At 58.8% G+C, this 13,016-nt stretch overlaps 5 protein-coding genes across 5 annotated transcripts; 2 read left to right on the top strand and 3 right to left on the bottom strand.

Moving 5' to 3' along the window:
• Positions 1 to 997: 997 nt before the first annotated feature.
• IUM83_03925 (zinc-dependent alcohol dehydrogenase) lies at positions 998 to 2,236 on the top strand (the record flags this gene model as incomplete). The annotated part of the gene is made up of 1 exon (XM_067927958.1): positions 998 to 2,236. One exon carries the CDS (start codon positions 998 to 1,000, stop codon positions 2,234 to 2,236), a length of 1,239 nt encoding a protein of 412 aa, XP_067793889.1.
• An 833-nt stretch (positions 2,237 to 3,069) lies between these two features.
• Positions 3,070 to 4,308, top strand: IUM83_03924 (zinc-dependent alcohol dehydrogenase; the record flags this gene model as incomplete). Its single annotated transcript, XM_067927957.1, has 1 exon — positions 3,070 to 4,308. The coding sequence occupies one exon, from the start codon at positions 3,070 to 3,072 to the stop codon at positions 4,306 to 4,308; it is 1,239 nt and encodes a 412-aa protein (XP_067793888.1).
• Positions 4,309 to 5,376: 1,068 nt separating this feature from the next.
• On the bottom strand, positions 5,377 to 6,615 carry IUM83_03923 (zinc-dependent alcohol dehydrogenase; the record flags this gene model as incomplete). Its single annotated transcript, XM_067927956.1, has 1 exon — positions 5,377 to 6,615. The coding sequence occupies one exon, from the start codon at positions 6,613 to 6,615 to the stop codon at positions 5,377 to 5,379; it is 1,239 nt and encodes a 412-aa protein (XP_067793805.1).
• A 1,315-nt stretch (positions 6,616 to 7,930) lies between these two features.
• On the bottom strand, positions 7,931 to 9,169 carry IUM83_03922 (zinc-dependent alcohol dehydrogenase; the record flags this gene model as incomplete). The annotated part of the gene is made up of 1 exon (XM_067927955.1): positions 7,931 to 9,169. The coding sequence occupies one exon, from the start codon at positions 9,167 to 9,169 to the stop codon at positions 7,931 to 7,933; it is 1,239 nt and encodes a 412-aa protein (XP_067793887.1).
• Positions 9,170 to 10,002: 833 nt separating this feature from the next.
• IUM83_03921 (zinc-dependent alcohol dehydrogenase) lies at positions 10,003 to 11,241 on the bottom strand (the record flags this gene model as incomplete). Its single annotated transcript, XM_067927954.1, has 1 exon — positions 10,003 to 11,241. The coding sequence occupies one exon, from the start codon at positions 11,239 to 11,241 to the stop codon at positions 10,003 to 10,005; it is 1,239 nt and encodes a 412-aa protein (XP_067793886.1).
• Positions 11,242 to 13,016: the final 1,775 nt, after the last annotated feature.

The raw sequence follows: 13,016 nt of genomic DNA, 5'->3' as shown, positions 1-13,016 counted from the left end.
CCCAGCATCGCCATCAATTGCTTCCAGCAAACGTGGTGCTGGCGGGAGCTATCGGAGGGAATGAACAAGCGGAACCGGCGACCTGGCTGGGCTCAGTTAACGCGCTACCGACTGGATGGCAATCCTCGGCAGCAATACATTGGGAACCGGCCTGGACCGGATAGGCGGGCGATCAGCGCCGTCAGCGTTTTGGCGGATTCGTTGGATCTGCTCGTTGTACCGTAAGTTGAAGTGCGTTGGTTACAGCCCTTTGTATTAGAATCGTTTTCGAAAGTGGATATCCCAACTTGATTCTCATTTCAGTATTGGAAATCTAATCAATACAACTATGACTGTGTACAACGATTTCAAATTATCAGCTCGCGGAGGGAGAAGATGACGTTTTGGATTTCACTGCGTGTCTAGCTTAATTCGCCCAAAATGCAAAGACACGCACCATACAAACACCAAGTGTGCCTTGCGTTTCGCTGCTGCCGCCAAACAGCCGAACGAGCTAAAACAACTGCCGGAGCCCCTAATTCCGCACCATCGTTGAAGAGTTTTTTACTCCCGCTGTCTTGCATTTCGAGTGATGCCAATTCCAATTTGAAGCGGATGGCGTTAAACAAGCACGTAGCAGTCCCTGGACGTGATTTATAATGACCGGCGTTTTACAGACCCCCTGATCCTCAGACGCGAGCGAATGTGGTTGAACTTGCTCCCGGCTCACTTTGCTGCTTGACGACCGGAAGAGCTGGCGTGGCATTGAAGTTGGGCCCAACCCAGACGCTTCAGCTTGACCGGCGGTGGGCGACGACGGCCGACACGCAAGTCGTCCACGTTGAAGTGAGCGTCAAGATACTGCAAGTGTCGTAGCATGGTTGCCTAGACCACCGTCTGCCACGCTGCCACGCACTTGGTCCGCAGCAACCGGTAGGGTCATTCCCCATTTTGCCGGCTACTGCCCACCCCACCAAACCAAGCGCCTTCTCCAGCAACCTTTGTCAAGCTCGCCATCATGCTGCGCATCGTGTCTCGCTTCAATCAGCCCGCTCGCCGCGTGGTGCAGACCTCCGGCAAGTCGATCGTCGGCGCGCACAACGTGCAGTGCCGCTGCGGCAACTGCGTGCAGCACCCGATGGGCTGCACGTGCCCTCGCTGCCAGTCACGCTCGTTCTCGGTCAAGTCCCAGTCGCACTACGACATCCCGAAGACGCAGACGGCCGTGGTGTTCGAGCAGAACAACGCGCCGCTGCAGGTCCGCAAGGACTGGCCGGTGACCCAGCAGAAGGACCTCAAGCCTGGCGAGGTGCTGGTGCGCTTGGCGTACTCGGGCGTGTGCCACACGGACCTGCACGTGTGGCTGGGCGACTGGCCGCTGGACAACAAGCTGCCGCTGGTCGGTGGCCACGAAGGCGCCGGCTACGTCGCTGCCATCGGCGACCACAGCTACACGCACCTGAAGATCGGCGACCCGGTGGGCGTGAAGTGGCTGGCGAACTCGTGCCTGGGCTGCGAGGACTGCCGCAAGGGGTACGAGTCGACTTGTGTGGACGCCGACCTGCACGGCTTCACCGTCGATGGCTCGTTCCAGCAGTGGTGCGTGTCGTACGCTGACCACGTGACTCCGATCCCGACGGACCTGCCGATGCACGCTGCGGCTCCGATCCTGTGTGCTGGCGTGACGGTGTACAAGGCTCTGAAGGAGATCGGTGGTGTGTGCGGCGACTCTGTGGTGATCCCTGGCGCCGGTGGCGGTCTGGGCCACCTGGCGTGCCAGTACGCGCGCGCCATGGGCTACCGCGTGATCGCCATCGACTCCGGCGAGGACAAGCGCAAACTGGTGGCGTCTTACGGCATCACTGACTTCATCGACTTCAAGGAGGGCAACGTCCGCGACAAGGTGCTGGCCGCGACGGAGGGCCGTGGCGCGCACGCGACGGTGGTGGTGGCTTCGGGCGGCGAGGCGTACAAGGACGCTCTGTCGTTCCTGCGTCCGCACGGCGCGGTGGTGCTGGTGGGTCTTCCCAAGGACACGTACATCACGGCTGAGGTGTTCGGCTCGGTGTTGAACGCGCACCGCATCATCGGCTCGTACGTGGGCAACCGCCAGGACTCGATCGAGGCTCTGAAGCTGGCCGCGGCCGGCGACGTGTCGACCACGTACAAGATCGAGAAGCTGGAGAACCTGCCGGACGTGTTCGAGCGCATGGCTGCTGGGAAGCTCGCTGGTCGCATCGTGCTGGACTGCGAGTAAGCTGTTGCTGTTGCTGTTGGTGGTGTGAGTGGGGGCGGTCCCCCGCGTTGGCTGCGGCGTGTCGAGCGAGTGGTTTGTGTTCAGGAGGAAGTAGCATCGAGAAGCAGTAGTGAAGTGGAGAGCAGCTCTGTTCTGCTCGGTGCGCGTGGTCCCGTTTGACTTGATAATCGAAATTGAGATTCTTTTGACTTGACGTTTGTATCGGTCTTGTTGAAGTCGGCGAAGTTGCTTGGCGAAGGTTTGAGTTGAGACGAAGTTGCTCAAAACATCGAAAGACAAAGCCTAAATCGAGGTCTAAAACAATGGGTCAAATGTGACTCGGGACTTTCTATTGACAAAACCCGTGTGTGGACTCAATTGCAATACCGAATACTGAAGCGACACATGATTAAATATCGTGGTGCACAGGGCCAACGGGTAATAAGACCACATCGACCGCCAGAAGCTCTTCCTCACTGAGGGAAACGCAAGGCATCTGCATGAGCCAAAGCGAGCGATCCATCAGGTTATACGGGGTGCGGGTTCAACAGACGAGCCAACCGGTAATACAAGAGTTTGCTCGCGAGATGCAGTCGCCGAGATGGTGCCGGCGCGGCCTATGAACAGCGCGCATGCGGAATGACACACGCAGGTGCTGCTTGGTCGGCGCGAGTTTTTATGCCGCCTCGCGCCAAAGACGCCGAAACCTGCAGCTCCTGCTTGCAAAGTCCGTTGCTGCCGTATCCACTGTCTTCACCACAGCGGAGGCGTCCGCGGTGCAGTCGCTCATTCTGCAATTTGCCGGCTACTGTTGATCCAGCAGTAACCTCCCCAAGCTCCAGTCCGCGTTCATCATGTTGCGCGTGGTGTCCCGTTTCAGCCAGCCCGCTCGCCGCGCGGCCCAGACGTCGGTCAAGTCGATCGTCGGCGCGCACAACGTGCAGTGCCGCTGCGGCAACTGCGTGCAGCACCCGATGGGCTGCACGTGCCCTCGCTGCCAGTCGCGCTCGTTCTCGGTCAAGTCCCAGTCGCACTACGACATCCCGAAGACGCAGACGGCCGTGGTGTTCGAGCAGAACAACGCGCCGCTGCAGGTCCGCAAGGACTGGCCGGTGACGCAGCCGGAGGAGCTGAAGCCCGGCGAGGTGCTCGTCCGTCTCGCCTACAGCGGTGTATGCCACACGGACCTGCACGTGTGGGCCGGTGACTGGCCCCTCGACAACAAGCTGCCTCTGGTCGGTGGCCACGAAGGCGCTGGCTACGTCGCTGCCATTGCCGAGCACACGAGCACTCGTCTCAAAATCGGCGACCCGGTGGGCGTGAAGTGGCTGGCGAACTCGTGCCTGGGCTGCGAGGACTGCCGCAAGGGCCACGAGTCCACGTGTGTGGACGCCGACCTGCACGGCTTCACGGTGGACGGTTCTTTCCAGCAGTGGTGCGTGTCGTTCTCGGAGCACGTGACTCCGATCCCGACGGACCTGCCGATGCACGCTGCTGCCCCCATTCTGTGCGCCGGTGTGACCGTGTACAAGGCTCTGAAGGAGATCGAGGGCAACTGCGGTGACTTCGTTGTGATCCCTGGTGCCGGTGGCGGTCTGGGCCACCTGGCGTGCCAGTACGCGCGCGCCATGGGCTACCGCGTGATCGCCATCGACTCTGGTGACGACAAGCGCAAGCTCGTTGCTTCGTACGGCATCACTGACTTCATCGACTTCAAGGAGGGCAATGTGAAGGAGAAGGTGTTCGAGGCCACTGAGGGCCGTGGTGCTCACGCTAGCGTTGTGGTGGCTTCGGGCGGCGACGCTTACGCCGACGCTCTGTCGTTCCTGCGTCCGCACGGCGCGGTGGTGCTGGTGGGTCTGCCTAAGGACACGTACATCACGGCTGAGGTGTTTGGCTCCGTGCTGAACTCGCACCGCATCATCGGCTCGTACGTGGGCAACCGTCAGGACTCGATCGAGGCTCTGAAGCTGGCCGCTGCTGGCGACGTGTCGACCACGTACACGATCGAGAAGCTGGACAACTTGCCGAGCGTGTTCGAGCGCATGGCTGCTGGCAAGCTTGCGGGCCGCATCGTGCTTGACTGCGAGTAAGTTTTCTCGCTTTGCACGTCGCGTTGCCATTTCATGAGGAAGACGGTCGCGTTTCCGTGTTGTACATTTTTTCTTGGTGGCGGTAGTTTCTGGATTAGTGGTTAGAAGCGGAGACCCCGGCATCAAAAACTCAAATAAAATCAGTTTTGGTCTTCAAAGTTCGTATTGCTTCACTTCGAGTTTGCCCACACTAGTGTACATGTATTCTTCTGATGACTAGTGTACATGTATTCGTCTGATGCGATTTTTCCTATCACACTTCAAGTACTAGTTTGAAGTTGAAGTGAGTCTGCAAGACATACGTATCGCCCAGCGGAACGGTGCTACATTATCTTGCCCATGAAGTAAACAAATAGTATTAGCACTGGGTCGCTTGAGTTGTACTTAGTACTAGGTGGCTTGAGTTGCGTGTTGGGACAGCTCAGCCCACCGAACTGTTTGGACCAAACCGACAGATGCAGAAGGCATCCCTTGCGTTGCAAGGTTTATCGGTCCCGCACCAACACATGGCTACAGCGTATCAGTTGTGACCGGATCGAAGTTACCACGAGGGGTGGCAGCTCGGTGGTCGCATGGTACTGTACTGTGAGCAGGAATTCGCTGTGAAAGCAGGTAGCCCCACGTGCGTCGAGTGCAGGCTTCACATCGAAATTAGCAGTCTGATTTGATATTTGTATGTATCTGGTTGAAGTTGCAAGTGGGTTCAACGAACTAACCTCCATCAATGAATACTGAAGCGACGTATGGCAAAACTATCGTGGTGCACAGGTGCTGGCTCAGTTAGATAGATACTAATAGTAATACCATGCAGGTCTACCTAATCCCCTTTTCATACTGTCAACGACTTGCAGACTTCAACAAGACCGATACAAACGTCAAGTCAAAAGAATCTCAATTTCGATTATCAAGTCAAACGGGACCACGCGCACCGAGCAGAACAGAGCTGCTCTCCACTTCACTACTGCTTCTCGATGCTACTTCCTCCTGAACACAAACCACTCGCTCGACACGCCGCAGCCAACGCGGGGGACCGCCCCCACTCACACCACCAACAGCAACAGCAACAGCTTACTCGCAGTCCAGCACGATGCGACCAGCGAGCTTCCCAGCAGCCATGCGCTCGAACACGTCCGGCAGGTTCTCCAGCTTCTCGATCTTGTACGTGGTCGACACGTCGCCGGCCGCGGCCAGCTTCAGAGCCTCGATCGAGTCCTGGCGGTTGCCCACGTACGAGCCGATGATGCGGTGCGCGTTCAACACCGAGCCGAACACCTCAGCCGTGATGTACGTGTCCTTGGGAAGACCCACCAGCACCACCGCGCCGTGCGGACGCAGGAACGACAGAGCGTCCTTGTACGCCTCGCCGCCCGAAGCCACCACCACCGTCGCGTGCGCGCCACGGCCCTCCGTCGCGGCCAGCACCTTGTCGCGGACGTTGCCCTCCTTGAAGTCGATGAAGTCAGTGATGCCGTAAGACGCCACCAGTTTGCGCTTGTCCTCGCCGGAGTCGATGGCGATCACGCGGTAGCCCATGGCGCGCGCGTACTGGCACGCCAGGTGGCCCAGACCGCCACCGGCGCCAGGGATCACCACAGAGTCGCCGCACACACCACCGATCTCCTTCAGAGCCTTGTACACCGTCACGCCAGCACACAGGATCGGAGCCGCAGCGTGCATCGGCAGGTCCGTCGGGATCGGAGTCACGTGGTCAGCGTACGACACGCACCACTGCTGGAACGAGCCATCGACGGTGAAGCCGTGCAGGTCGGCGTCCACACAAGTCGACTCGTACCCCTTGCGGCAGTCCTCGCAGCCCAGGCACGAGTTCGCCAGCCACTTCACGCCCACCGGGTCGCCGATCTTCAGGTGCGTGTAGCTGTGGTCGCCGATGGCAGCGACGTAGCCGGCGCCTTCGTGGCCACCGACCAGCGGCAGCTTGTTGTCCAGCGGCCAGTCGCCCAGCCACACGTGCAGGTCCGTGTGGCACACGCCCGAGTACGCCAAGCGCACCAGCACCTCGCCAGGCTTGAGGTCCTTCTGCTGGGTCACCGGCCAGTCCTTGCGGACCTGCAGCGGCGCGTTGTTCTGCTCGAACACCACGGCCGTCTGCGTCTTCGGGATGTCGTAGTGCGACTGGGACTTGACCGAGAACGAGCGTGACTGGCAGCGAGGGCACGTGCAGCCCATCGGGTGCTGCACGCAGTTGCCGCAGCGGCACTGCACGTTGTGCGCGCCGACGATCGACTTGCCGGAGGTCTGCACCACGCGGCGAGCGGGCTGATTGAAGCGAGACACGATGCGCAGCATGATGGCGAGCTTGACAAAGGTTGCTGGAGAAGGCGCTTGGTTTGGTGGGGTGGGCAGTAGCCGACAAAATGGGGAATGACCCTACCGGTTGCTGCGGACCAAGTGCGTGGCAGCGTGGCAGACGGTGGTCTAGGCAACCATGCTACGACACTTGCAGTATCTTGACGCTCACTTCAACGTGGACGACTTGCGTGTCGGCCGTCGTCGCCCACCGCCGGTCAAGCTGAAGCGTCTGGGTTGGGCCCAACTTCAATGCCACGCCAGCTCTCCCGGTCGTCAAGCAGCAAAGTGAGCCGGGAGCAAGTTCAACCACATTCGCTCGCGCCTGAATCCCAGGGGTGTAAAACCTGTGGAGTAAGACACCAGCAGATTCAGCGCTGGTTGTTTCAGCTCGAGCTCAATACCCGCGAAACACGCGTTTAACCCATCCGCTTCAACCGGAAGGCCATCTCTCGAAATGCAAGTCGTCGAGAGCATGAAATGTCGTCGAGAGCATGAAAAGGGGATTAACACCTGGTGTCCTAGCACCTGTACAACACGATGCCTGTACAACACGATAGTTTTGCCATACGTCGCTTCAGTATTCATTGATGGAGGTTAGTTCGTTGAACCCACTTGCAACTTCAACCAGATACATACAAATATCAAGTCAGACACTACTAATTTCGATGTGAAGCCTGCACTCGACGCACGTGGGGGCTACCTGCTTTCACAGCGAATTCCTGCTCACAGTACAGTACCATGCGACCACCGAGCTGCCACCCCTCGTGGTAACTTCGATCCGGTCACAACTGATACGCTGTAGCCATGTGTTGGTGCGGGACCGATAAACCTTGCAACGCAAGGGATGCCTTCTGCATCTGTCGGTTTGGTCCAAACAGTTCGGTGGGCTGAGCTGTCCCAACACGCAACTCAAGCCACCTAGTACTAAGTACAACTCAAGCGACCCAGTGCTAATACTATTTGTTTACTTCATGGGCAAGATAATGTAGCACCGTTCCGCTGGGCGATACGTATGTCTTGCAGACTCACTTCAACTTCAAACTAGTACTTGAAGTGTGATAGGAAAAATCGCATCAGACGAATACATGTACACTAGTCATCAGAAGAATACATGTACACTAGTGTGGGCAAACTCGAAGTGAAGCAATACGAACTTTGAAGACCAAAACTGATTTTATTTGAGTTTTTGATGCCGGGGTCTCCGCTTCTAACCACTAATCCAGAAACTACCGCCACCAAGAAAAAATGTACAACACGGAAACGCGACCGTCTTCCTCATGAAATGGCAACGCGACGTGCAAAGCGAGAAAACTTACTCGCAGTCAAGCACGATGCGGCCCGCAAGCTTGCCAGCAGCCATGCGCTCGAACACGCTCGGCAAGTTGTCCAGCTTCTCGATCGTGTACGTGGTCGACACGTCGCCAGCAGCGGCCAGCTTCAGAGCCTCGATCGAGTCCTGACGGTTGCCCACGTACGAGCCGATGATGCGGTGCGAGTTCAGCACGGAGCCAAACACCTCAGCCGTGATGTACGTGTCCTTAGGCAGACCCACCAGCACCACCGCGCCGTGCGGACGCAGGAACGACAGAGCGTCGGCGTAAGCGTCGCCGCCCGAAGCCACCACAACGCTAGCGTGAGCACCACGGCCCTCAGTGGCCTCGAACACCTTCTCCTTCACATTGCCCTCCTTGAAGTCGATGAAGTCAGTGATGCCGTACGAAGCAACGAGCTTGCGCTTGTCGTCACCAGAGTCGATGGCGATCACGCGGTAGCCCATGGCGCGCGCGTACTGGCACGCCAGGTGGCCCAGACCGCCACCGGCACCAGGGATCACAACGAAGTCACCGCAGTTGCCCTCGATCTCCTTCAGAGCCTTGTACACGGTCACACCGGCGCACAGAATGGGGGCAGCAGCGTGCATCGGCAGGTCCGTCGGGATCGGAGTCACGTGCTCCGAGAACGACACGCACCACTGCTGGAAAGAACCGTCCACCGTGAAGCCGTGCAGGTCGGCGTCCACACACGTGGACTCGTGGCCCTTGCGGCAGTCCTCGCAGCCCAGGCACGAGTTCGCCAGCCACTTCACGCCCACCGGGTCGCCGATTTTGAGACGAGTGCTCGTGTGCTCGGCAATGGCAGCGACGTAGCCAGCGCCTTCGTGGCCACCGACCAGAGGCAGCTTGTTGTCGAGGGGCCAGTCACCGGCCCACACGTGCAGGTCCGTGTGGCATACACCGCTGTAGGCGAGACGGACGAGCACCTCGCCGGGCTTCAGCTCCTCCGGCTGCGTCACCGGCCAGTCCTTGCGGACCTGCAGCGGCGCGTTGTTCTGCTCGAACACCACGGCCGTCTGCGTCTTCGGGATGTCGTAGTGCGACTGGGACTTGACCGAGAACGAGCGCGACTGGCAGCGAGGGCACGTGCAGCCCATCGGGTGCTGCACGCAGTTGCCGCAGCGGCACTGCACGTTGTGCGCGCCGACGATCGACTTGACCGACGTCTGGGCCGCGCGGCGAGCGGGCTGGCTGAAACGGGACACCACGCGCAACATGATGAACGCGGACTGGAGCTTGGGGAGGTTACTGCTGGATCAACAGTAGCCGGCAAATTGCAGAATGAGCGACTGCACCGCGGACGCCTCCGCTGTGGTGAAGACAGTGGATACGGCAGCAACGGACTTTGCAAGCAGGAGCTGCAGGTTTCGGCGTCTTTGGCGCGAGGCGGCATAAAAACTCGCGCCGACCAAGCAGCACCTGCGTGTGTCATTCCGCATGCGCGCTGTTCATAGGCCGCGCCGGCACCATCTCGGCGACTGCATCTCGCGAGCAAACTCTTGTATTACCGGTTGGCTCGTCTGTTGAACCCGCACCCCGTATAACCTGATGGATCGCTCGCTTTGGCTCATGCAGATGCCTTGCGTTTCCCTCAGTGAGGAAGAGCTTCTGGCGGTCGATGTGGTCTTATTACCCGTTGGCCCTGTGCACCACGATATTTAATCATGTGTCGCTTCAGTATTCGGTATTGCAATTGAGTCCACACACGGGTTTTGTCAATAGAAAGTCCCGAGTCACATTTGACCCATTGTTTTAGACCTCGATTTAGGCTTTGTCTTTCGATGTTTTGAGCAACTTCGTCTCAACTCAAACCTTCGCCAAGCAACTTCGCCGACTTCAACAAGACCGATACAAACGTCAAGTCAAAAGAATCTCAATTTCGATTATCAAGTCAAACGGGACCACGCGCACCGAGCAGAACAGAGCTGCTCTCCACTTCACTACTGCTTCTCGATGCTACTTCCTCCTGAACACAAACCACTCGCTCGACACGCCGCAGCCAACGCGGGGGACCGCCCCCACTCACACCACCAACAGCAACAGCAACAGCTTACTCGCAGTCCAGCACGATGCGACCAGCGAGCTTCCCAGCAGCCATGCGCTCGAACACGTCCGGCAGGTTCTCCAGCTTCTCGATCTTGTACGTGGTCGACACGTCGCCGGCCGCGGCCAGCTTCAGAGCCTCGATCGAGTCCTGGCGGTTGCCCACGTACGAGCCGATGATGCGGTGCGCGTTCAACACCGAGCCGAACACCTCAGCCGTGATGTACGTGTCCTTGGGAAGACCCACCAGCACCACCGCGCCGTGCGGACGCAGGAACGACAGAGCGTCCTTGTACGCCTCGCCGCCCGAAGCCACCACCACCGTCGCGTGCGCGCCACGGCCCTCCGTCGCGGCCAGCACCTTGTCGCGGACGTTGCCCTCCTTGAAGTCGATGAAGTCAGTGATGCCGTAAGACGCCACCAGTTTGCGCTTGTCCTCGCCGGAGTCGATGGCGATCACGCGGTAGCCCATGGCGCGCGCGTACTGGCACGCCAGGTGGCCCAGACCGCCACCGGCGCCAGGGATCACCACAGAGTCGCCGCACACACCACCGATCTCCTTCAGAGCCTTGTACACCGTCACGCCAGCACACAGGATCGGAGCCGCAGCGTGCATCGGCAGGTCCGTCGGGATCGGAGTCACGTGGTCAGCGTACGACACGCACCACTGCTGGAACGAGCCATCGACGGTGAAGCCGTGCAGGTCGGCGTCCACACAAGTCGACTCGTACCCCTTGCGGCAGTCCTCGCAGCCCAGGCACGAGTTCGCCAGCCACTTCACGCCCACCGGGTCGCCGATCTTCAGGTGCGTGTAGCTGTGGTCGCCGATGGCAGCGACGTAGCCGGCGCCTTCGTGGCCACCGACCAGCGGCAGCTTGTTGTCCAGCGGCCAGTCGCCCAGCCACACGTGCAGGTCCGTGTGGCACACGCCCGAGTACGCCAAGCGCACCAGCACCTCACCAGGCTTGAGGTCCTTCTGCTGGGTCACCGGCCAGTCCTTGCGGACCTGCAGCGGCGCGTTGTTCTGCTCGAACACCACGGCCGTCTGCGTCTTCGGGATGTCGTAGTGCGACTGGGACTTGACCGAGAACGAGCGCGACTGGCAGCGAGGGCACGTGCAGCCCATCGGGTGCTGCACGCAGTTGCCGCAGCGGCACTGCACGTTGTGCGCGCCGACGATCGACTTGCCGGAGGTCTGCACCACGCGGCGAGCGGGCTGATTGAAGCGAGACACGATGCGCAGCATGATGGCGAGCTTGACAAAGGTTGCTGGAGAAGGCGCTTGGTTTGGTGAGGTGGGCAGTAGCCGGCAAAATGGGGAATGACCCTACCGGTTGCTGCGGACCAAGTGCGTGGCAGCGTGGCAGACGGTGGTCTAGGCAACCATGCTACGACACTTGCAGTATCTTGACGCTCACTTCAACGTGGACGACTTGCGTGTCGGCCGTCGTCGCCCACCGCCGGTCAAGCTGAAGCGTCTGGGTTGGGCCCAACTTCAATGCCACGCCAGCTCTCCCGGTCGTCAAGCAGCAAAGTGAGCCGGGAGTAAGTTCAACCACATTCGCTCGCGCCTGAACCTCAGGGGTGTAAAACCTGTGGAGTAAGACACCAGCAGATTCAGCGCTGGTTGTTTCAGCTCGAGCTCAATACCCGCGAAACACGCGTTTAACCCATCCGCTTCAACCAGAAGGCCATCACTCGAAATGCAAGTCGTCGAGAGCATGAAAAGGGGATTAGCACCTGGCGTCCTAGCACCTGTACAAAACGATGCCTGTACAACACGATAGTTTTGCCGTGCGTCGCTTCGGTATTCATTGATGGAGGTTAGTTCGTTGAACCCACTTGCAGCTTCAACCAGATCCATACAAATATCAAGTCAGACACTACTAATTTCGATGTCCACTATGCCGAAGCCTGCACTCGACGCGTCGCACGCCATGCAATGACGAATTCAGAGATGTGCCGGAGCCTGTCGGTTAGGAGGAGGTCGGCGCGCCATGATTTTCCTCGGCGCGAGATCCACTTTGTCCATCGGGCGAAGGTCCTCGCGTAGGCCTTTGCCACGCCAAGGCAAACGTGTTGTCGATCCGGAAACGGATATGTAAGGGATTTGCCTTGGAGTATGACTGGTGTCATGATGGCCCCCATGTCTGGACAGTGAATGCGCGTGCTAGCAGCTCGCGGTAGCTGCAATCGAAATCGTTGTTGTTCCTGTTGAAACCAACGGGTTTCGTAGAAGCTGGCGTGATTGCCTTTCAAGGTAACGCCGTCGCAGATAACGGACGCGATGTCAGTAGGAAACCAACGCTAGGATGCATTCGTATAATTCATTCAGTTTTCAACTTGCCAGTTTGTGGGTAGCAAAACAACAGGTTATGGGCTCAAGTGATCAAGATGCTATGAGGAATCAAGTTGCGGTCAAGGTTGACGCGGACGGGCACGGTCAAGCTCCGACTGCTGTTGTTCAGGAAGCTCTCGCACCTCAAGCCCACGGCGTCCAGACCTCTCCAGAAAGGGGTGACCTCTAGATCAGGCCGAGAGGATGATCCGTTTTCCGACGAGGAAGGAGGCGACGACGCTATTCTTAGGGTAGGCACGTAGGCACGACAGCCTGGGCGGAGTAGGAATGAACCACGAAGGGACATTCGGAGTTTTGCGACGCGGACGAAACAAGTCAAGCTTCAGCCTTTCTACAACTTCTACCTCAGCTAGGATGTCCTCTGCTCAAGTTACCATCGGGGTTCTTGCTTTCGTGGGACCTATGCACGTTCCGGAGTTGTCGGAGTTTACTTACGTTCGTGTTCAGCGTGTTGATGGGGACACGACGCATATCACAACAGTGGGAGCGGAGGATGATGTGGATGGCCAGGAGTTGTCTGCCCCAACCGCCACTATAGCTTTGCGCAAGGTGGAGGCGTCCGAAATCACTTTGTTGCCAGGTTCCTGTGTCGGTCGACTCGTGGCGTTTGTGCACCCTGAAGGATCACAGACTGGTACTTGGGCTTATGGTGTCGTCACCCG

This window comes from Phytophthora cinnamomi (assembly GCF_018691715.1).
Source record: "Phytophthora cinnamomi strain GKB4 chromosome Unknown Contig27, whole genome shotgun sequence".
Classification (NCBI taxonomy): domain Eukaryota; phylum Oomycota; class Peronosporomycetes; order Peronosporales; family Peronosporaceae; genus Phytophthora; species Phytophthora cinnamomi.
The sequence above is the reverse complement of the archived record's forward strand: the minus strand, read 5'-3'. Positions and strand labels throughout refer to the sequence as shown.